At 52.3% G+C, this 24,020-nt stretch overlaps 1 protein-coding gene across 1 annotated transcript in view; it reads left to right on the top strand.

Moving 5' to 3' along the window:
• The first annotated feature begins 8,327 nt into the window (after positions 1-8,327).
• TRPC4 (transient receptor potential cation channel subfamily C member 4) overlaps positions 8,328-24,020 on the top strand; it is a 101,649-nt gene continuing 85,956 nt past the window's right edge. The window contains exon 1 of the mRNA XM_028526678.2: positions 8,328-8,728. Within this exon, the coding sequence (XP_028382479.1) occupies positions 8,351-8,728 (378 nt within the window). The 5' untranslated portion in view covers positions 8,328-8,350. The remainder of the gene's footprint in view (positions 8,729-24,020) is intronic.

Raw genomic sequence — 24,020 nt, forward strand, 5'->3', positions numbered from 1 at the left:
CAGGTGCTCAGCCCCCGCCGGCCGAGCCTTTGGGGGCCGCAGAGTCCCAGTGGGTCCCGCCGCCCTCTCCAGTTGGGTGTCGGCTGCCGGCGCCCTGCGGCCCTTTTGGGTGGCCCGGGTGAACTGTCGTTTAGGCTCAATCAGAAGACAGTGAGGCGTGAGATGAGATTCTGGCCTCGGGGCCGGGGGTCGCGTCCCAGGACAGAGAGCCCCTTCATCTTCTGGGCTGACATTTCTAACCTGTATTTCTGTCCAAAGTCTGAGGTCAGGGTGTAACCATGGTTCTCAACGCCGCGTCTGCTACCATGGAAACAAGCCCGTCTCACGGTCCACAGCAAGCACGTCACCTCTGGGCCTCCCAGGAGCCTGCCCTAAAGTCCTGCTTCCCTCCGGGGGCACGGCTGGGCCTCCCGCCCCAAGGTGTGTCTGAACCGCTCATCCCCGTTCTGCCCCCCCATGGTAGTCCATGCTGCACAGGAGACACCGCCCCCCCACCAGCGGGGACAAGCACGTGGGCGAGCTGGGAGGCATGAGGACCCAGCGTGTCACTGCACCCACCCGAGGCCACTCCTGTCAGGGACCCGGGCTTCCAAACCACGTGCCCCACCACCGCCAGCCCAGGACACCCGCAGCTTTTGTCTAATGAGGGGTCCAGGCCTCGGCAACGGGCTGTGGCGGCCAAGCTCCGGGACGCCTGGAGGAAGGCAACCGTGCTTCCCCGAAAGCTGTGAGGGGCCGTTGGGGGCCTTTAGGGGGACCCTGGACACCCAAGGTCATCCTTGAGAGAAGAGCAGATGTGGGGGTCCCTCCCTCCCAGCCCAGAGAGCCATCTCGCTTCTCCTCCCGAATTTCGGGCTCCGTTCTCCCCGGTGCCAGGGTTTGTTTCTCCTCCACACGCCGTGTAGCTGGGCCGGACCGCCATCGTGCTGGTCTTCGGTCACTGGCACTGAGGGCCGGGACCCCCTTTTCTCGGACCGCCCTGGGCTGCGGGAAGGCTTGCTTGGACAGTGTCGTCACCCAGCTTTCAGTCGGCTCCTTCCTGGGTGTGCTGGCCCCCAGAGGATGGGCTGGGGGGAGAGACGTATGGCCATCGTCCCACCGTTTTCCCACTGCCCTGCGCTGTGATTGACATGTGAGATCGTAAGTTATTTAACACGTACCGTGTCGTGATGTGATGTATGTGTGCACTGTGAAGAGTTAGTTCATTAACACATCCATCACCTCATATATGTATCCTTGTGGATGAGAACACGTGTATTCCACTCTTCTAGCAAATTTTTTAATTATGCGATACAATTTTATCCATTATACTCATCACACTATATATTGGATCTTCAGAACGTACACATCCTTTTTGAACGTCATTTTTATGGTTGACACTGACACAGATGCCCCCATTGTGCCATTTCCCGCCCCCCACCTCTGCCCGCTCCACCCCCTTCCTTCGGGCCACGGGAGCCGCGTCCGTGCACCTGCCAGAACGGCCGCCATCAATAGATCAACAAACCACAGGCGCTGGCGGGGACGTGGGGAAGGGGGAGCCCTCGGGCGCCGTGGGTGGGACTGGGGACCGGTGCAGCCACTGGGGAAAACAGGGTGGGGTGTCCTCAAAAAATTAAAAATGGAGCTGCCTATGGGCCCACTTGGGGAATTTGTGCTAGGAATCAGAAAAGCACCAGTTGGAAAGAACAGAGAACCCCCATGCTGACAGCAGCGTCATTTGCAGCAGTCGGGCTCCGGAAGCAGCCCCGTGCCCACCAGGAGAGGAGGGGAGGGACAGCGGCGGTCCGTTCTCACAGTGGAGTACGACTCGGCCATAAAAAAGGAGGGGACCTTGCCTTCCGCGACCGTGGGGATGGGCCTGGAGAGCATGTGCTCAGTGCGGTGAGCCGGGCAGAGGAAGCCCGAGTCCTTGTGCATCACATGGCTGAGTGTTGGAGCCCTTTAACCGACATCTCCCTGATCCCCCACCCTCGCCCTCAGCCCCTGGCCACCACTCCCACACTCTATTTCTTTTTTTTTTAAAGAGAATTCTTTTTTTTTTAAGATTTTACTTATATATTTTTAGAGAGGGAAGGGAGGGAGAAAGAGAGAGAGAAACACCAATGTGCGGTTGCTGGGGGTTATGGCCTGCAACCCGGGCATGTGCCCTGACTGGGAATCGAACCTGCGACACTTTGGTTCGCAGCCCACGCTCAATCCACTGAGCTACGCCAGCCAGGGCCACACTCTATTTCTACGAGTTCAGCTTTTTTAAGAACTCACGTAGAAGTGATGCCCTGTGGCATGTGCCTTTGTCTTCCTCTGTTGGATAACACCCTTGGCGCCAGCCCTGGAGGTCTGTCTGTCTGTCTGAGTGGTCTCAGAGGGCAGTCTCCTTCCTTCTCGAGGCTGATGCGCCGTCTTGTGTGCATGTCTTCTGACTGAGCCATCCCTTCCTTAACAGACACTCAGGTGCCTTCCGCCTGGGCTCTTGGGAATCGCGCCTCCGTGGACTTGGGGGGACAGGGTCCCCTTTCCCTTCCCTTTACATGTGCACCCGGAAGTGGGGTCGCTGGGTCCCACGGCAGCGCTCTCTTTAATATTTTTAGAAAATGCCTCTATGTGTTTAAATAGACACTCCTGCCATCTGTCTGGAATAAATAATCCCACGAAACATTTCTCATCGTTAATAATCCTCTTGATTCGAAGCATTGCCTTTCAGAAAAAGGCCCGTGGTCTGAGAGAGCTCAAATACTCTTCTCCTGTGGTAGCAGGTACCTGGCAACAGCGGCGATGAAAAACTAGAATTCAATAATTTATGTGCTGCTTTCTGGAACCAACCTCTATTTTGCAGATTTGATTTATGTCCCCAGCAGCTTCGTGGATGTGACCTGTCAACAACGCTGTCCCCCGAGAAGGCTCCGTCTCCGCTCAGGGAAACGCGGATGACCTCCTGCTGGCAGAGACTTTGCTGGAGGCAAAATTTGTGTCTGAAAATTAATTATTGATGATCTAGCTAATGAAAAGATCATATTTCAGACTCGCATGTGATTGTTTTTACAGCCCGTTTCAGGAGGAAGCATTCTGGCTGCAGGGATGTTCTGGTTTACCGTGTCTGAGAAAAATGCCAGCGCGGTGCCACATCGGACGATGCCTGCCGTTTGAGTTGTGCAAGACCGTGCCAGTCACGTGGGGGGCAGCGATGAAAAGCCCCAGATTTGATGTCACCTAGACCCTAGTTGGAATCCGGACCCTCACGTTTCCTAGCCGGATAACCTTGAATAAATTACTCAATGTCCCTAATCCTCAAGCACAATCCTAATGAATAGTGCAGTCGGTAAGCCATATAAAATAATATATGGCAGTGTCAGGGACATAATAATCCCCCACTAAGTGGAAGGATCGTCGCTCATAAGTTATTGCCGAGACGTCATGAAAATCGCGTTCCAGTTCGCAGGTTATTTCTGAGCCGGGTGGTTGTGACTTTCATATGGAAATCGTGCCCTCTGCCTGGCACGGGGAGACACGCGGGTTAACCCTGGGTGTGCCTGCGCCGCGCAACACGCCCGTCACGCCCTGGCCCCTGACCATGCGATTTAAACATTAGAGAGAGAGAGAGAGAGAGAGAGAGGGAAACAGATGTGGTCAGATGCAGTTTGGAGGGTAGGAAGGATGGCTTCCGCTGTTGTCTGGGGGTGGGGAGGGGAGGGGCGGGGGGTGCAGAGCGCTAGGCCCCCAAGAGGGTCCCTGGACGTCTGGGCTCTGGCCGGTAGTGCTGGCACTAATGGCACTACTACGAGTAGCTCATGTTCACTGGGTGCACGCCAGGCGCTCGGGACACGGACGCTTTCCTGCTCGCTAACCTTATTTAATCCCCGCGCGGGCTGGGAGCCCGGTTCGGACTGCAACACCGAGCAGGTGCGAGCGTGGTGTCAGACCCGCAGGGGCCCGTCTCGGCTCCGCCCACGCTGCCCCTGTGGGCGGGGCGCGCACTGAATCGAAGCCTCCGGTTCGGGTCCCGTGAATGCAGAGCATCCGGGGTCCTTGCGGACACGGCCGAGGCCTCAGAGTGCGCGTGCGCGAGTCCGGGAGGCGCATCTCGGCACGGACGGTCTCACCGCCCCGCCCCCCTCCCGTCCCCCCCCCCGAGGCTTCTCCCCGTGTGCGGGCAGAGCCGGAACGGAGGCGGGGCGCAGAGAAGGGGGCGCCGCCTCTCCCGGGGCCGCGTGCTGGTGGCGCGGGACGAACGGGAGGCCGGTGGAGCACCGCCGGATCGTGGCGCTGCTGCTTCCTTTCAAAGACGTGAGAATTCTAACGTTTCACTAACGAGAAAGAAAAGGTGACACGTCATCCGAGTTACTGCACCCAACTGACATGTATTTGCATAATTACTAAGTGCAAGACAGTATTTGTCTAGACTGTGTGACCCATGGTCACTTAGGAAAAAGATATCTTTTTAAAAAAAGATTTCATTTATTTATTTTTAGAGAAAGGGGAAAGGAGGGAGGAGAGGGAGGGAAACATCCTTGTGTGGTTGTCTCTCACTGGCCCCTCACTGGGGACCTGGCTCACAACCCAGGCCTGTGCCCTGACTGGGAATCGAACCAGCGACCCTTTGGTTCGCAGGCTGTCACTCAATCCACTGGGCCACAGCAGCCAGGGAAGGAAGAAGATATCTTAGGCACTAAGTTTAACTCTGCCACCGTAACTGTGCGATTCAGTGTCTTTTTAAAAAATCAGTTAGTGTCCTGGCCAGTGTGGCTCAGCAGGTTCGAACATCGCCCTGTACACCAGCAAGGCTGGGGGTTTGACTCTGGGCCCGGGCACATGCCCAGGACACAGGCTCAGTCCCCTGAGCGGTGAAGGACGAAAGGGGACAGACGGGCGAGGGACAGCCTTCCTCGGCGCCCTTGAGACTGGACGGGCCCGTGGTCAGAGAACCTGTGACCCTTCTAAGGACCGAAAGCGTGTGTGTTCTTTGGAACATAAGGAAAAGTCACATTTTCAAATCAACGATTTACAAAAATGGATTTGTGACATTAATTGCTGATCTCAAAATATATGTAAGAGGCTGTTTTGGCCGCAGGCCAGGCATTGTCCCCTACTTTAAACCAGTGTGGCATTTAATTAGAAACAGAACCAGTGAAGATGAGGGTGGTGGTCATGATCCATGGTAGAGGGATGGAGAGACTGATCCACTCTGCTTCCCTTCGGACACGGCGCTGCCGTGGCCGTCTCCTCGGCTCGCAGAAGCCGACACGTCCCCTTTATGGTTCCCGTTTTACTGTGGGTCCGGAATGGTGCCTTTTCCCTGGTGATGTGAGGGAACAGAGGCCGAAGGACCCTGGGAGACATCGTGTTCCCCGGGAGCTCACACTGCTCCACATTTCACATTGTTGATTTGTCTTTCTTAAAAAAGACACTAAAATGATTATGATTATGACTCAGGTATAATTAGATGGAGTTCTTAATTTCCAACAAATTAAAGCAACATTACGGCTAGCATGATGATGATGATGATGGTGATGATGATGGTGATGATGGTGATGATGATATGATGATGATGGTGATGATGATGGTGATGATGATGATGGTGATGGTAATGATGATGGTGATGATGATGATGATGGTGATGATGATGGTGATGATGATGATGATGACTTTGCTGGCAGAGCCTGTGAAGGGAGTGTGATGCTTTGGGTCTGAAGCCTAAATAAATCTCTTCATGCCCCCAAACACCAAAGCTTTCATTGTTTAGGTGCCTCAGCTGGAGAGGCTAACGGAGACCAGGGTTAGAACTTTTCAGGTACGTGAGTGTTGTTGCCGGTCTCCGAGGAACTGTCCCTTATTCGTGTCCCAAACGGGCACTTCGCTGCAGCGATGTCTCGGCTTCACTGGTGTCAATGCAGGTTTGGCGCAGCCCCAGTTTGCCCGTGGGGTGCAGGGACAGCACACCCCGCCGAGTGTGTGTTAAGGTCTCTTTCGTCTGTAATTACACTCGATTTCCCGTTCTGTGGAGGGGCATCAAGAGGCCACCCTGGGACGTGCACTGAAATGGGAGTTGGCGTGGAAAGATCGCTCTGTGCCAGATGTGGCTGTTGGCCGCTGAAGGATGCTCAGGGAACTTAGGGAGAACTCCAACAAAGAGCCAGCAACCAGAGAAAGGACATAAAACCATAAAAAAAAGAACCAGCCAGAGATGAAGAGTAAGATATCTGAGATGAAGAATACACGAGGAAGAATCAACAGAAGAGGCAGAGGACCGAATCAGCAATTTAGAAGGCAAGGTGGCAGAAAACGCCCCATCAGAGCAGCAAAAAGAACAAGGAATTTAAGAAAGTGAGGATGGTTTAAGGGATACCTGGGACATCAAGCCTGGCAACACCTGCATGGTAGGGGCACTGGCAGGAGAAGAGAAGGAGCAAGAGGTTGTGAACCTACTAGAGGAAACGGTAACTGAAAACTTCCTTCACCTGGTGAAGGTGAGAGACCCACACGTCCAGGAAGCACAGAGAGTCCCCAACAAGATGAACCCTTACAGACCCCCCCAAGTCACGGTATAATTAAGATGGCAAAGATTTGCCACCTGGCTGGTGTGGCTCAGTGGATTGAGTGCGTCGGCCTGTGAACCGAAGTGTCACCGGTTTGATTCCCAGTCAGGACACATGCCTGGGTTGTGGGCCAGGTGCCCAGTAGGGGGCACATGAGAGGCAACCACATATTGATGTCTCTCTCCCTCTCTTTCTCCCTCACTCTCCCTCTCTCTAAAAATAAATAAATAACATCTTATGAAAAATAAAATGGCAGATTAAAGACAAAGAGAGAATCTGAAGAGTAGCAAAAGAAAAGCCGTTAATTAGTTATAGGGGAGCTTCCAGAAGACGAACCACTGCTATCTCAACAGAAGCTTTTCCAGGGCACAAGGGATTGACCAAAAATATTCAAATTGATGAAAAACAAGGACCTTCAACCTGAATGACTCTACCTAGCAAAGTTATCATTTAAATTTGAAGGAGAAATAAAGAGCTTCCCAGAAAAGAAAAAGCTAAAGTAGCTCATCACCAAACCACTATTATAAGAAAGGTTATACCTTTCTTTAACCTTTAACAAAGGTTAAAGCAACTTCTTTAAGAAAAAGAAAAAATAAATATAAGCATGGATAAAAATGGTGATAACTACATACCCATCAATAATCACTTTAAGCCCTGGCTGGTGTGGCTCAGTGGATTGAGTGCCAGCCTAGGAACCAAAGGGTTGCTGGTTCGATTCCCAGTCAGGGCACAGGCCTGGGTTGTGGGCCAGGTCCCTAGTATGGGCCATGTGAAAGGCAACCACATAAAATGTTTCTCTTCCTCTCTTTCTCCTTCCCTTCCCCTCTCTCTAAAAATAAATTTTAAAAAATTTAAAAAAAGAATCACTTTAAATGTAAATGAATTTAATGCTCCAATGGAAATGCATAGTGAGGCTCAGTGGATGAGGCTCAGTGGATGAGACAGCAAGACCCACACAGACGCCGGCTATAAGAGACCCCCTGCGGGCTCAGAGTCGCACGGGCTGAAAGTGAAGGCACAGGGACGGATGCTTTATGTCAAAGCAAGAGAAAGGCAGGAGCAGCACTTGTATCAGACAAAACGGGCTTTAAGCGAGGGCTGTGATAGGACACAAAGAAGGACACTCCACAGTGAATACTGATGACGGTGCGAATCGAACAAGAAGATGCACATCTAATAAACATTTACTCACAAAACCGAGGGCCCTGAAATACACAAAGCAGGTATCGTTGAGCACATGGAGGGAGAGACTGGGAGTAGCACGGCCACCCAAGGGGACTCCACGGGCCGTTTCTCTCACTGGGTGGGCGCTCCAGAGAGAAAACCAACGGGAAAACCGTGGCCTTGAGTGACGCGTTAGACCAGATGAATCTGATCAACAGTGTGGAACGGCAGTTCCCGAACCTAGGCATTTGAGAAATCGGGATAGATGACCTGGACATCAAAGGGTGAAACCCCAAACCGCTTCATGACTGAAGTTCCCCTTGAACTGAGGCAGCGCGCCGTGTCATTTGCAGAGTAACTTTTTAAAATAACGTGCAAATACTAACCTCTCTTTATTCCTCTCAGATGTGGACTTTGTACCTTGTGTTTGCAGATAACCTGAAAAATTACCAAATCCGTTTCCTTTGTGGAAGGGGGAAAAAAACCCAACTTCAGTAGCATTACTTAATAATAATGGCATTGCCATTGCTCCTGACGTAATTGTGAGTTGCACGATGCTTAGTAATTAAAAAGTGTCCTAGCACTAATCCTTGCGGGTTTTTTGTTTGTTTGTTTGCGCCTTCAGGGGCAGGCAGGAGCGCGCGGCCCGAGGCATGGCGCAGTTCTACTACAAGAGGAACGCTAACGCCCCCTACCGGGACCGCATCCCTCTGCGCATCGTGCGCGCCGAGTCCGAACTCTCGCCGTCCGAGAAGGCCTACCTAAACGCCGTGGAAAAGGGGGACTACGCCAGCGTCAAGAAGTCCCTGGAGGAAGCGGAAATCTATTTTAAGATCAACATTAACTGCATCGACCCCCTCGGGAGAACCGCGCTCCTGATCGCGATCGAAAACGAGAACCTGGAGCTCATCGAGCTGCTCCTGAGCTTCAACGTGTACGTGGGCGACGCGCTGCTGCACGCCATCCGCAAGGAGGTCGTGGGCGCCGTGGAGCTGCTGCTGAACCACAAGAAGCCCAGCGGGGAGAAGCAGGTACGTGCGGAGGCACCGGTTCCCGCTCATGTTCCCTGCAGAGGGTTTCCACAGGGCGCTCCCCTCCCTGATGGGGGCGTCCAACCTGTGGCGTCTCCCGGCCACGCGGGAAGAAGCACGGTTGTCTCGGGCCACATGCTACATACACTGTCACGTGTAACCACACACAAAAATCTCATCGTGTTTTAAGTAAACTTACGATGTGGTGTTGGGTCGCACTCACAGCCCTCCTGGGCCGCGTGCGGCCCGTGGGCTGCAGGTTGGACGCCCCTGCCCGTGGTAATAGAAGCACTGAAATCAGGACTATCGCGATAGGAAACTGGGAAGGGCAAGTTCATACCCTCCCACACTCACCGCTGCCACCACCGCCACCACGGGCACCGCCCCCCGGACGGACGAGACCGTGAGTGGTGACCGCACCCAGGCAGAGCCACCCGTGCTGGCTCCCCCACGCTGGAAACATTTCCGTGGGATGCACAGGGCAGGTGGCTGTGCGGGACCTTCTGTGTCTCTGTGGCTGTTTTCTCTCGGCTGTCACTGGTCAACAGCCTGCAGGAGCCGGCCAGATTCTTTCGGTGTTTTTCTGTTTATGCTGCCGGTTTGGAGAGTCTGCATCGAACTGCGGATGTGAGGCTGTGGCATCAAATTTCGGTGTCGTTCTTTTCAGCCCTGCTGTTGAGACTTCAGTGTCTAAAAAGATGACTGGAAGGTAAAACTGAACTCCAACTGCAAACTGAATACCAAATTTATTAGTGACAGAATTGTGAGCCACATCTTATCATCAGTACAAGATAAACTAAAATGTCACACAACATTATTTTTTTCCTCTTCGTCATCTCCCTGTTTTTACCCCTAAGGAAGTAGAGAAATCGCAGGCAGAAATGACTGGGGAACCTGTTTTTGTCTTTCTAGACCCTCCCCTCTGTCACCGCCCTGCGTCTGCATTGTCCTCCGATCTTTTTTCCTTCCGTGCTGCACCCCCCGCCCCCTTCCCCGCATCAGGTCCAGCTGACTAGTCGCAAAGACGTTGCATGGACTGCAGGGGCTCGCAGTTTGTCTTTTAAAGCAAAATCTTATTAAACGTGGGTGTCATTGCCGCTCCAGCAATTTCTGTCCTCTTTGATGATGCGCACAACTCTCGGTTTCTGAAAACGATCCACTCTTAGGAGACACCTTCTTTGCAAGCAGCGAAGTTCGGCCAGTGCGCCAGGAAAGTTCTGAAAACACGCAGTCCCCTGAGTGCTCAGTCAGGGGCGTGGACCGTGTTCCCCTTGGACTGTCAAGTAAAAAAATGACACCAGCCGGCACACCAGGAGCCGTCTGGCGTGAATGCCCTTGAACCGTAAATGAGTGGGTCGTTGAATACTGTTGCATCTTATTGGTCATGTCGTGTAGTAAGGTTGCCTCTCATTGGTTAATTCTTGGTAGCCGAGATCCTTACATACTAGTATAGGCACCTGACTTTTTAAAATGCCACTTAGAAGCAAAATGGGAAGGCAATTACTATTACTATTTTTTTCTAAGTCAATCAAAATGATACCTGTTGGTATCATGCATACCCTGCACACCCTGTTGGGTGTGCTGCGGAGTTTCAGGAATTAGTTTGCGTGTGCCATGCGGGGAAGGGGCTGGAGACCGCCATGTAGAGCGAGCTCTGCTGTAGCTGCTGTGGCCTTTCCTTCCCGGGGGCCCTGGGGGGGCTCTGACCCGACCCCTCGCTGCTCTCGAGGGGGCATCCATGGCCAGCATCTCCTGCAGAGCTGCCACTGCTTCTCAGACGCCCGGGCTCTCTGGTCCTCTCCGCCGGTGCCCCCCACTGGCCCCTCCCACTTCCCTGACCCCGAACCTCAGCGGAACAGCACCCCGCAGTGACGGCGCTTCTCTGCCGTGGCTTCGCCGCCTTTCTGTCACCGGGTTCCTGTCCGGGTGTTTGTGCGTGACCTTCCCATCACGTCGTCCAGCTTTACCAATAGAAAAACGCCCTTGTCGGACCTGTCCTTTCAAAGGTGTATGAGCCTGGGTGGGGTAGACAGGTGACTGTAATTCTAGCGGCGTCCGTGACGCCCTACCCCAGGTGTGCACCACTGAGGGGGTGGGGGCACTTAGGAGTGCCCAGGGGTCTGTCTTCCTCTGTGGAGGTTCAGGTGCTCCCCCTCAGTCTCCTGAGGGGGGTTTCGAGATTCCTTCCACCGTTCCACCCCCGGAGTAACTGCGTTTTCCGGCAGCAATGGCCTTACATTGCACACCCTCTTATTTTGTGTCTCCAGAGGCCACCGTAAGGCAGATATCCTGACGAGAGTCTATTTTAGATCGCAATAAGTCTACCAAACAAAATTGCTATTAAATGTGTTTTTCTCACTTTTACAACATAGCCTCCTTGGTGCTGGTCCCCAGAGCACACCGGCCGTGCATGCAGCGAGTCTTTTGTCAGCAACATTGGCACTGGCCAGCGCGACCCGGGGCCCGGAGAAGGCATCTGTTGTTGCGGGAATGTTTGTGAGGAGATGTTAAACTTGCGAGCTCAGCTCTCGTCTCCCGAGCAGGCCCTGGCTCCTCTGAGGCCCTCGATCTAAACTGTGACTATTAATAAAAGACAGTGCAGGTTCGAAGTCTGCCAAGAGCCTGAAACGTCCCAGGCCGTGGGTTTCTGGAAGATGTCTCTTGTGTCAGGGGTCTGGCCAAGATGTTCCTTTCCCACTGGTGCATTTCAGAATCCAGTCCTCTGCCGCGAAGGCACTGGCAGTGCACACAAATTGTGTCTTTTTGTGTGAACGTCACACTTTTGCACGAGCAAATCCAGTCTACCTACCTCTGAGGCCTGGTGCGTGGCACAGGCAGCGTGCGGCTGTCCCAGCACGACAGGTGGATGGAGCACAGCACACAGAGCGTGTCCTTGGACTCGGAGGGGCCGGCTCTGCCGGCGCCCGGCGACAGGCCTGTGATTTACGTAGGCGACGCGGCTCCTGAGCACAGCCGGCGTCTTCTGGAGTGGGCTTCCATAAATCACCATGCCACAGTCAGCAGCTCCGCTCCAGACAGGGATTTTTCCTCTCATCAACCACTCCTTGAAAGCCGTTTTGCCTGTTAATATGATTGCCTAATTTTCAGTCTTGTGGGTGTCCCCCCAAGGACCCCGGGACACATCGCCATCGATTTGGAGAGGCTGCTAAGCCAGGTGTTAAAGCCTGAGAGCACTAAAAGCCCAGTGGACGAAACACACATAACTCATGTCTGAATGAGTCGGGAAAGGGGACCTCACAGAAAAGCCATGCCCATGTGATTATTAGACACTTGGAGCTTAGAATGTGGCAACTGTAGATGAGGTTATTCTTTTATAAATCTGTCATGTATCAGTGTCTTTCTCTGGAGAACGATTTGGTGTTTGATGGTGGCCTGGCACCGCGGGGCTCTGAGGGTTAAGTCCGTGTGCATCCTCACGGGGCACACTTGTCCCAGGGACAATCTGAGATCCCCCCCCCCCCCCCCCCGGGCCAGGCCAAGGGCTGGGCTCCGGGGGGAGGCGTTGTCCCGGGTCTTTGCAGTCTTCAGGTCCCATTAAGGACAGACAGGAAAAGTCAAGGTGATCACACTGGGGAAGGTGAGAATGAGGTCGTTCTCAGGTAATTGCGAGTTTAAACAAACTGGATCCGGTGAGCACCAAATGTCACCCAGGGGAGGGCCCGCGGGAACACATGGAGAAGGGCCAGGAGGAGAAAGAGGAAGGAGGGCTTACACCTGGGAGAAGGTGACGCCGGTAACCGGCACACAAACCGTGCGGAAAGGTTCAAGGGCCCGGTTGGAAGTACTCACGTGTCGATTCACTGAGCTTCAGGGAGGAAATCAGACTCTTGGGGCTTAAGGAACGGGTCAGGGGTCGATACGTCGTGAATGACAGTGAGGACGTCAAGCACGTAACCCCGGGGGTCTTCCTGTCCTCCCGGCATTCTCTCTCCTTTCCCTTGTACATCGTGTGAGTGTTTGCGACTGGCAGCGTCTTAAAAGGCGTTCTCCATGGAGAGTTTACTGAAGATATTTAGGTTTTGCCTGTTGGGCCTGGAGCCTTAAATATTCCCTTCCATATTTAATGTAGACCCTCAGGTCAAAGTCTTTTTATTTTTACTGTTGAGAAGTGGAAAAAGAAGTGATTTATTTGGTTCGTGCCGGAGCCGGGCAGAGAGCAGGTGTTTCTGAGCGCCAGGCAGGAAGAGGAAGCCTTGTGTGTTGTTACTGCTCCCCTGCCGGGCTCTGCGAACCTCTGCAACTTGTACTGAGCTTTCTTTGCCCTAGCGTTTTTTGTACCTTCTGTCTCGGCAGGAGTAACTGAGTGACTTTTAAGCCATTTTTTCCCCCTCGTCCGCTGAGTGGCTACTTCACTCGTAGTTCTTTCGGGCAGACCTTCCTCTTGGAGGTCTTCTGAGGCCAAGGGCGATCCCAGTTCCAGCTGCTTCCATACATGTTTGTCAGGAACAACATTCTCCTCCCTCCTCCACTGAGACTGCGGCGGCTCCCGGCCCTCCGCACCCTCCGAGTCCCCGGCCGGCTGGTGGCAACCCGGCCGCTCTACCCCACCCGGCGAGCTGGCCACAGCCGGTCCCAGGCGGGACCCTGGAGCTCGCATTTCCAACAACCCCCACCCTCGCCCGGGAAGCGCTGGTCGGGAGACAGCTCGCGGAGACCAGCCACCTTCCAGGATGCTGGAAGTTGTGGGGCGCGCGCGGCTGTGCGGTGCGGGGACTCCGCGGCCGCAGACGCAGCCCCTGAGCTGCCGGCGCACACCGCGGCGCGCACGCCGCTGGGAGTGGTTTGCGCTGCGAGTTAATTGTCCTCATTCAGGATGCGGGGTAGACCGATGCAGAGGACCCTGTAGGTCTACGAGTTTGGGCTGTGTCTCTGTCTGGAGTGTGACGAGGCCGCTTACAATTTCGTTGCTGGATAAGCGCGAAGGGAGAGCGCGTCGTCGGAAGCACAACCCAGTTGTAGGCATCCCGACTTCCAGCCCGTTGACCGTTTCCTAACGGGACAGCCTCGGCCAGTCGCCCTCAGCCTCGGGGTTCTGGCAGTTACTTAGGGTTACGGCATCAACTGACTGGCTTTTTAAAGTCTCCTGGTGGTCAGATTCTGTACACGTGCTTCATAAAGAAATGCGGCGAACAGCTCAGTATACTGTTGCTACTCATCATGCCCCCGCCTCTGTCCTTCTGTCGGCAAACAGCTGTGCCGAGACTACAATGTGTGCCCACGAGATCAAGGTAAGCCCTGGCAGTTTCCCCGCTACAGCGCAGAACTTTTTTATGTTTTATTTGGAAAAAACAAAAACCAAACAATCATGGGCAATAGAAACCCTGCAAATATCTTAGTTCAGGAGAATTTAATTCAGTTTACTTTTTTGTTTTTTAATCTCAGTGCCCCTAGGGGATCTGTTTAAAAACATAGTCTCAGTATCTTTGCCGACACAGTCTGTGTCTCTGGAAACGGCACGTGTTACGTGATGGGACTGCCGGGGAGTCTGGACCAGCAGGCCGGCCCCAGCCAGCGCATGCAAACATGCATCAGCCAGCGTCCGCCCTGCGGCTGCAGCTGAGGAAGACCATTTAATTGCCGTGGATGCTAATACATGCGGCTCTGGCTGCCGGCAAGTAACTGTGTTCTTTAGACTCTCTCAAGTGTTCAGATTGAATCCAATTACTTTCTGCCCTGAAACTCGTACACATCCCACCCCCCTTGTACTTGGAACTCTGGCATTCCTGTGGGTTTTCTCCTTGGGCTTCTGAAGAGCAGTTTGCTCCCCGGAACCCTGTGGGTGCCGGAGCCCGGGGGTCACCGTTCCGGGAGACTGTTGGCGAAGACCGCCGGTGTGCTCCCGGCTCTAGAGCTGCCCCTTGGGGGCCGGAAATGTTCCCTCTTCCCTGGTGCTTGGCCAGCCGGGGTTGCCCCTTTCCGTGTGTTTATGTCACATCCGGGGTATCTACAACAAGTGAATCTAAATGCATGAGTGATCACGGTCTTAGGTGCCATAAAGATGGAGAGAGAACAGAGTGGGGGAGAGGGGGTGGGGGAGGATTACAGAAAAGCATTAAAGATACTCATCCCCCAGAATGCGTATCCAGTTGTGAGACCCAGCTGGAAAAATGAGCAGTTATAGTTTCTTTACACTTTTTGTATAAACTCTCCATAGGGAAGTGGTTTACCATATTGTCTAAGTCCACCATTACTGTGAGAAAGCTAAAAATCACCCCCAAGGATGATCTTTGTAGCACAGAGTAGTAACCGATGTAGAATACTTTTATTAATAAGTTCTTTGGATGTGCCGAAATGGAAGCGTCTTCCTATTTCACAACTGGGAGTTTAAGAGCTATTACAATATAACGCAGACTGTATTTAGTTAGCATGAAAATGGCAGTCATTAGCGGTTCTGAATAATTCTGTCCTAAATGGAAAAGTTTCAAAGGATGGACTGTGTCGCACCATTTAAGTGATGAAGTGGCCTCAGCTGACTGGTCATTCTGACTCATAAAATAATGCACCATTTAATATCCTTGGTCACTCTGACATTTCATCCCCTCGCAGGACACTTGGTCCTGTCGGAAATGTCCCCAGAGACGTCTGGTCCACACCAAAGGGTCCCTCACGGTCGGTCCTGCCTGGAACACCCAGGGCCCACGCTGGCTCATCCGCCTCGCCCCACGTGCCGTGAGTGGCTTTGCTCGGGATGCGAGGAGGGTGACTGTTGCTAATACACCTGCAGCATACCTACTGGGCCAATAACATAGGACCGTGTCTTGTGTGCACTGACTCGGTAGCCCTCACGTGTAAATTAACCTGCAGACACTAGGCTGGGTGAGCCCTGGGCTATGCCTTGAAGGGCCGAAGGGCCATTTGGCATGGACCCCACATGCTCTTGGGTGTTTTGGGGGACGAATTTCAAGGACTTTTGGAGTGGATCAAATGTTTCTGTAGGTGTGGGGGGCAGACCTAAGTGTTCCCTGATCTCTTATTCCTCTCGAAGACCAACAGATGACAGAAAAAATAGTAATTCCTCTGGACCGTGTTCTCTGGCTCCTTCCCCTCAGCTCGCCACACTTTCCGTGAAATTTTAAAAGTACATCATTAAACATGGTCAGAACCCAAGAGTAAAAGGTTATTAATCGCTTCTGAAAGTCAAATGGAAGAAAAAAGCAATAAGACAAAAGCTCTGAGCATTTAGTCACTTTCATCCCACAGTGAGAAAACACGTGACAGCAGCCTGGTCTCTGTTTTTGGACAGAGAAACTGAGGCATCTGGGTTTTCTTTTTTTTCAGTCTTCACTCGAGGATCTGTTTGTTGATTTTAGAGAGAGAGGAAAGGAGGGAGGGAGGGAGGGAGAGGCATCGGTCAGTTGCCCCCTGTCCCACCCCAACCAGGGATCAGACCCACAGCCTAGGCGTGTGCCCTGCCCAGGGGTCAAACTGTCACTCATTGGTGTATGGGACAATGCTCCGACCAGCCGAGCCACCCGGCCAGGGCAATGCATGTAGGTTTAGATCGAAGAAAAAGATACAATGAAGAAGGCTAAAAGAGAGAGAAATCTGAGGATATAAGTGTTCTCAGTCTTGTGTTCTCAGTCTTTTGAGCCTCGGCTTGCTCATACATAAGAGGGGATCACAGCCCCTGCTCACCAGGGAGAGTCAAGGTGAAACGGTCAACAGGCTCAAGTGCCGGCATGAAGAAGGCTTGGCTCCTGGAAGTCCCGCCACCTCGATCCCATCGGAGCATTTTACATGTATTAATTTTAACTTGAAATGCACGTGTGCTTTGAGGAGGCTAAATATTTCTTGAAACAAATGCATTGTGATACACAAGTGTTATTCTGAAGAGTGAGTTTATGTTAAAATAAGAGAGTGAAACTAATCTTTCAAATGTGAGCTTTGGTGAAAAGTCTTTCAGGGTGGTCATATTTATTAAAATCCCCCCACCCTTTTATAAATGTTGGGATTAATCTAAAAACAACATGTTGGTAAGCAATACACCAATTAGACTTCCTTAAATATAATACTTAAATAATCATTAAGAAATAACAGTGAGTCATTTTATAATTGTAATTAATAGAACAGGGAAGGTGTTAATATACTTGGGAATATTAAAGCATACATATTACAATTAGAATGTCTCATAACCACGGAAAAGGGGGTGGCGGGAGGGAGAGGGGGGTGAAGGGGAGATAAACATTGAAGGCAGGACACTTGGGTGGTGAACACACAATACAATATGCAGGTGATGTGTTCTAGAGTCGTATGCTTGAAACCTGTATAATTTTATTAACCAAGACCAGCCCAATAAATTAAATAACAGTTTTAGAAAATGAAAAATGCTGTCTTGTTTTAGCTTACTGTATTTACTTATTCTCTGATTACAGGCAAAATAAGATAAGTTTTATTGCATCTGAACACAAGGAAATAAGGGTTTATGAAGTATAGCATTCTAAATGTTTTCAAAACCAGTTTTGCAAGCATTTAGAAAGAAAGAGCTCTCCCATTTATCATTTTGCAATAATTTTCTGGAACTTCCAATCAAGATGGCAGTATAGGCAGACACGTTTCACCTCCTTGCACAAACACAAAAAGAATTACAACTAAATCTCAAAACAAATAACACCCAGACCTGTCAGAAAACTGAAGTGAATGGAAGTCCAAGAACTGAGGACTCACAAAAGCCGCAGTCATGCAGACGGGTAGGAGGGAAGGAGAGGCGGAGACAGGGCGGAGAGGCGAGGAGACACGGTGTGGTGCAGAGAGGCAGCCACGGCGGTGGGATGGGCACTGGCCATCCCACATCCACATGTGGTGGATAAAGACTGGGAGGGACGCCTTGGAAGCAAGTGATCCCAGCCCTAGGCCGGACCGTAGGGCCCAGAGTTCCAGCCCCGGGAAGATAAGTCTCCACAACTTCTGGCTGTAAACACCAGGAGGGGTGGGGCGGCAGGAGTGTCAGGAAACTTCACTTAAAGGGCCCACATGGTCTTAAAACCTATGCAAACCCACCCACCCACTCTGGGATTCAGCACCAGGGAAACAGCTGGAAGGGCACCAGTCACACACGGAGAGAAGGTAAAGTGACTGGAAATGGGGAGAGTGCCAGACAAGCCCCCAGAAGCCAGGCAGCGGCACAGTCTCCTCCTCTCTGAGCCCCCCTGCCACGCAGAGCCACAAAGCAGTGGTGTGGGCCGCCCCACCCTGGTGATTACCTGAGGCTCCCCCTCCCCCACACTATTTACAGATGCCTTTTATAGGGAGTCAAAGCAGCTCCACCTAATGCATAGAAACAAACACAGGGGGGCTGCCAAACTGAGGAGATGAAGAAACATGGCCCGAATGAGAGAACAGAACAAAGCCCCAGAAAAAGAACTAAACAAAATGGAGATAGCCAACCTGTCAGATGCAGAGTTCAAAACACTGGTGATCAGGATGCTCAGAGAACTCACTGAGTACGGCAACAGCATAAAAAAGACCCAGGAAGCAAGAAAGCCTACACTAAGTAAAATGCAGAAAAATTGACAGAGAACCAATAGTGAAGGGAAGGAAGCCAGGATGGATTCAAATTAATAATTTGGAACATAAGGGAGGAATAAACATTTAACCAGAACAGAAAGAACAAGAATTCAAAAGAATGAGGTCAGTATAAGAAGACTCTGTGACATCTCCAAACGTGCCAACATCCAAATCAAAGGGGTGCCAGGAGGGGAAGAGGAAGAGCAAGAAACTGAAAACTTATTTGAAAAATAATGAAAGAAAACCTCCCTAATTTACCAAAGGAAATAGACATACAAGTCCAGGAAGCACAGAGAGTCCCAAACAAGTTGAGCCCAAAGAGGACTACGGCAAGATACATCATAATTAAAATGCCAAACTTTAAAGATAAAGAGAGGATGTTGCAAGCAGCAAGAAAAAAGCAGACAACTATCCACAAAGGAGTCCCCATAAGACTGTCAGCTGATTTCTCAAAAGAAACTTTGCAGGCAAGAAGGGGCTGGAAAGAAGTATTCAGTGTGATGAAAGGCAAGGACCTACATCCAAGATGACTCTATCCGGCAAAGCTATCATTCAGAATGGAAGGGCAGATAAAGAGCTTCCTAGATAAGGTAAAGCTAAAAGAGTTCATCACCACCAAGCCACTATTATATGAAATGTTAAAGGGACTTATTTAAGAAAAAAGAAGATCAAAACTATGAACATTAAAAAGGCAACAAATTCATAACTATCAATAACTGAATCTAAAAAACAAAAAAACAAACTAAGCAAACAACCAGAACAAGAGCAGAATCATAGGCATGGAGATCATGTGGAGGGTTATCAGCTGGGAGGGGGAAGGGGTGTGGGGATTAAGAAGCACAAATGGTAGTACAAAATAGACAAGAGGATGTTAAGAATAGGAAATGGAGAAACCAAAGAACTTATAAGCATGACCCATGGACATGAACGAAGGGGGGCTTGCCGGAGGGAAGGGGGTACTGGGCAGGGGGGTGCAAAGGGGGAAAACTGGGGCAACTGTAATAGCATAATCAATAAAATATACTTAAAAATAATTTTCTGGACCAGTTAACTTCTAGATGTGTCAGTGTTCCAAGTTGTTCTTGTCTGAATCATGTATTGGAAACACTTAACATTTCCAAACGGAGTTTTAAGCCTACGTAGAAGGCGTCCTTCTGAGAGCGAGCTCACCCCCGCCCGGGAGGGGGTGGCTTTCGGAGGGCGAGAGGATATTACAGTTGCCAATTTGTCAACAGGACGCATAACCGCTTCCCCTTAAGTGAGCTCATAATGGGTGAGTGCAGTGGGTTCAGCTCTGCCTTATCTCCACCCCCTCCTGCGTGCGGTCTGACCGTGGCATTCCTGCTCAGACTCTGGAGTCTTCTGGGGGAAGTCTGCAGGTTTGTTTCAACTGGAGAAGAAGGATTAATTGTTAAGCGACACGAGTGCCATCAGATATAAATGTGAATTTTTAGTACAATAATATCATGCTGAATAAAGTAGAAATTAGAAATAACGATGGAGACGTTTCTTGAGACTTTAACCGTATGTCCCGCTGTCCAAAATACCAAAGATCCTCACTGAGCAGTATGCTGGATAACTTTCCTCAAAAACAATACATAATTTGAGAAAAAGAAGTAGGTTGGCGTGCATTGCAAATTTCTGTTACACTTACCACAGTGTGGTTGTAGCTCAAGGGACAGTAATAAAACTCGTTAACAATAATTGAGCATCACAATGCACCAGGCACTTTCTCGAGACAATCTCCATTATCTCGTTTAACCCTCATGGCAACCTTCGTGGTAGTTCTTGCGCATTAGCTTGCCCAAACCCCTCATCGGTAAGTAAGGGCTTAACTTGCCTTCCTCCCCTCCAGCAGGCCCCCCCCCCCCCCCCCCCCCGGGAATTGCAGAGTCCTTCATCATCGTGCTGAAACACAGCCGTAAATCTTCATTTAACGTTTGTCTCAGCGGTCACCCCTGTGTTCTAGGGGTTCGGTGCGGAATAAACGTGCATGAGCACATTAGCAGGGAACGCCACACTTTTTTATGTGATCGTCCAGGATGTATTTTTATAGTTATTTCTCGGATCCCTCCCCGTGGCTCCTGACGGTAGAGCAGGAGGTGGAAGCCGGGAAGTGGGACCGCCTGCCCCCCCCCCCCCCCCCCCAGAGGGCCCGGCTGCGGCCTCGCTGTCCTGGGCCTTCCCTGGCCTCTGCCCAGCCCCGGGTCCTTCGGCCTCAGGTGCCAAGCATTCTCGGTCCTTCAGGACAGGCCAGTGAGCCTGGTCCGGGGGCCGCGGGGAGAGGCCTCGGCGCGACTGGGCGCAGGGCCGGCTGCCGCCAGGAGAGCCACCCGAGGGGCCGCGCTGGCGAGGAGCAACGAGGTGTACTCGAGTGCCGGCCGCCCGCGGAGGGGGAGGGCCCTGGTCCCAGAGCCGCCCCCACCGCTCAGGGGGGCAGGGGTGTTTTGAAGGGGGGGGGGGGGGGGGAAAGCAGAACCAAGAGGTCAAGGAGGGGGTGCTGAGGAGTTCTCTCCGTGCAGGCGAGCGCAGTCCATCGAGCGCTGGGACCGGTGCTGGTCCCGTGCCGTCCCGGCCCCGCAGTTCAGGGCCAGCACGGCCCCCGGGGCCGGGAGCCTGGAGGTCCGAACCTACAGCTTTAGGAACTAGCTCCTGGGACCCTCGCACACGCGTGCCGCGTGTCCACGGGCTACACGCTAGCCCCAGGCGGCACGGACAGAGGCGGGTCCAGCAAGGTGGGGGGGTCACGGCTCCCGCCGCTATAGCAACGTTTCCTGGACGCCCAGGAGCGCCGAGATATGCCTGCAGCCGGAGGCTCCCGGCCAAATCTCAGGTGCTTGGAAACTGCTGCTTCAGCCAACCTGGCACCCTGTGTCCCCGGCTCCCCTCAGCCGGCAGCAGGCCGAGGGTGGCGGCTCGAAGGACGCGCTCCGGGCGTGTCCCGACGGGGCTAGAGGGAGGGAGGGCAGCCGAGCGCGTGAACAGGGCGCAGCGCACGCCTCCGCGTCTCCTGTGTGCGGCCCGACCACCCTGCAGGGGCAGGCCCCGCCTCCCCGGCTGGAGGAGATCGGTTTGTGAGTAACACAAATCCTTTTCCGCACTTCGGTGCGAGATAAATCACGAAACCCTGATGGAATTTAATGTCCCTCCCCTTTGCCACCATCACCTTCCGTGCCCCTTGGGATGCACACACACGCACGTACACACACACACACACACGTGTGTTTGTGTCCTACTCACACATGCATTGGCAAAGGCACAGATGGGACCTCGTGAAACTTCAATTATGTGTGCCTCTCCACCCCTTTCCTCGAAGTTTGCTCCCTGGCGCGGTGCTTCCAGCCCCGACACACTTACCTCTCGTCTGTAGGTTCTGGACACGGCGGCCCAGCAGGGTGTCTTCTTATTTCACTTGGCGTCCTGTGTGCGAGTGTGCACGTGTGTGTGTGAGAGTGAGAGAGAGAGAGAGAGAGGGAGGGAGAGATTTGGGAGAGGAGAGGGGACTACGTGTCATATGGATAATAATATACATACACTCTTCACTCATGGGATCCATGGGAAATCACTTTGCGTCACACATGTATAACTCATAGTTCTAGTTATAAAAATGTTATATGTGATAAATCCAATATATATTAGATGTTGCTAATTCATACCTTTCTTGCAGACCTTATCCTAGGGTACCAGAGCTCATTAGCCCTTTATCGTCTGGGGAGCTTTTGGTCCTCTGTCCTGACTGGAAATGAGCAGCCCTAGGAACGGACTCGTCAAGTATGTGCCGTTCAGTGATTTTCCCAGCCTGGACTTAATTCCTGACTCACAGGCAGGGTTCATTAAATCCTATTTTCTAGGAGGACCTATCTCGGGTGACTTCTGCATCGTCATCATCCCACGGGCAGCTTAACCCCGACCCCGGCTGCCTGTTTCGCTCAAGCACCCAATTAAAAAGCAGAGGGCTGGGTGGGGAAAAGGTGAAGCGTTGTAAGAGGTGCAAATTGGTCACCACAACATAGCCTCGTGGGGGGGTGACGCCGGGGAGCACAGCCAGTGTCGCAAGGACTGTGTGTGGCTCGGCGGGGGGGGGGGGGGGGGGGGGGGCGGGGGGGTGTGGGTCAGGGGCACTCCGGGAAGCACGGGGACCTGTGCCCCTGAGACCACTAGAAGGATGCGGAAAGGTGCGCTGTCATCGACAAACAAAGAAACAAAGAAACAAACAAACAACCTGGGGAAAAAAAACGCCAAAAACAACAACAACAAAGCCAAGTCTCCACGTGTGACTGGGGTGTCGGAGAGCACTCGGGAGAGTTTCGTTGTCACCCTCCCACGCGCGCCCGGGCCCCGGGGCCACCTGCCCAGGGCCGCGGGAGAGGAAGCTCGGAGACGGTCGGGGAACCTGCTGCAGGAGATGGGATGGTTTCCCCTCGAGCCAGGCTTGGAATTCAGTTGTTGTCTAAAATCGAAAAGACATATTTGTCCTAAATATCACTTTAATTCCAGCCTTAAGAACAATATAGAAGTATAAATAGCCCTGGCTGGTGTAGCTCAGTGGATTGAGTGCGGGCTGCGAACCAAAGTGTCGCAGGTTCGATTCCCAGTCAGGGCACATGCCTGGGTTGCAGGCCATGGCCCCCAGCAACCGCACATTGATGTTTCTCTCTCTCTCTTTCTCCCTCCCTTCCCTCTCTAAAAATAAATAAATAAAATCTTTAAAAAAAGAAGTATAAATAAATGTTGAAGTCCTAGTTTCACGGAAGAGAAAACGCTTCTTGAGGGACCCTGGGGTCAGGCAGGTCAGCGTCGGAGCCCCACCCAGCTCCACCGTGACACGACCTTCGTGACCCGGTGGCGGTCTTTCCCAACGTGAAGCAGAGAGCGGTCACGGACAGCTCTCCCCGTTATCGTGAGAATTGGGAAAGTGAAGTCTTTCAGGTACGGCGCCTAGTGCGCTCACAGTGGATTCCGCGTGCTCATCATCATCATCATCTTCCTCACCCTTCACTGTACGACCCAGCGGGAGGGTTGGATCTGTGCCTGAAGACGCACATTCACGTTGTGCTTCCGAGTCCTCATGATTAGCGTTCAGATCTGCCCACGAAGAACCCAGGAGGCCAACTAGTTGGATTTGGTGGCGAGACCTGGGGGGAAAGGCTTCCTACCCGCCCGGGTCCCGGTTGGGAGGGTGGGGAACCTGTGAGATGCGGGGCGGAGCCTGGAGCTTGGTCATGGCCACCCCAGGGAGCTCGGAAAGTGCAGAAAGAGCAGGTGGACCGGGCCGATGGGGCTCCCGTGACGTCTCAGTAATTCGAACCTAAGTGTGTCATCAACGATCAAATGAGATGGAGCTTCACTCAGAATAAAGAGGAAGAGCAGGAGAAATTCTGATAAAGCAGAGTGATTGAAGGTGATCTCATGGAAGCATAAACCATTCCCTTGGGGAGTCTCAGGGCTTATGTTTTCGGAGGAGACAGAGCATTAAAATTCAGCATCGTCAGAGTGCACGCAGGGTGTCTGCTCCCCCAGCCCACCACTGTCTCTTTTAACAGATGAAGCAAAGCGGATCTTTGTTCTGACCGCACTCAAGGAAAAGACTGCCACCTGGTGAATGTTTCAGGCCTTTCAAAAAATCCTGTGTGTGCTTTACACATCTGGCATGAGCTTAAACATAGTGGTCACACACCTTATATTATGTTCGGAGTGGGTTAGTTTTCGCACTCCGCAACATTAGCAGAGGTTTTGTTAAGGGCGCCTTATAGTCACAAGTTTTTAT

This window comes from Phyllostomus discolor, chromosome 11, assembly GCF_004126475.2.
Source record: "Phyllostomus discolor isolate MPI-MPIP mPhyDis1 chromosome 11, mPhyDis1.pri.v3, whole genome shotgun sequence".
NCBI lineage: Eukaryota > Metazoa > Chordata > Mammalia > Chiroptera > Phyllostomidae > Phyllostomus > Phyllostomus discolor.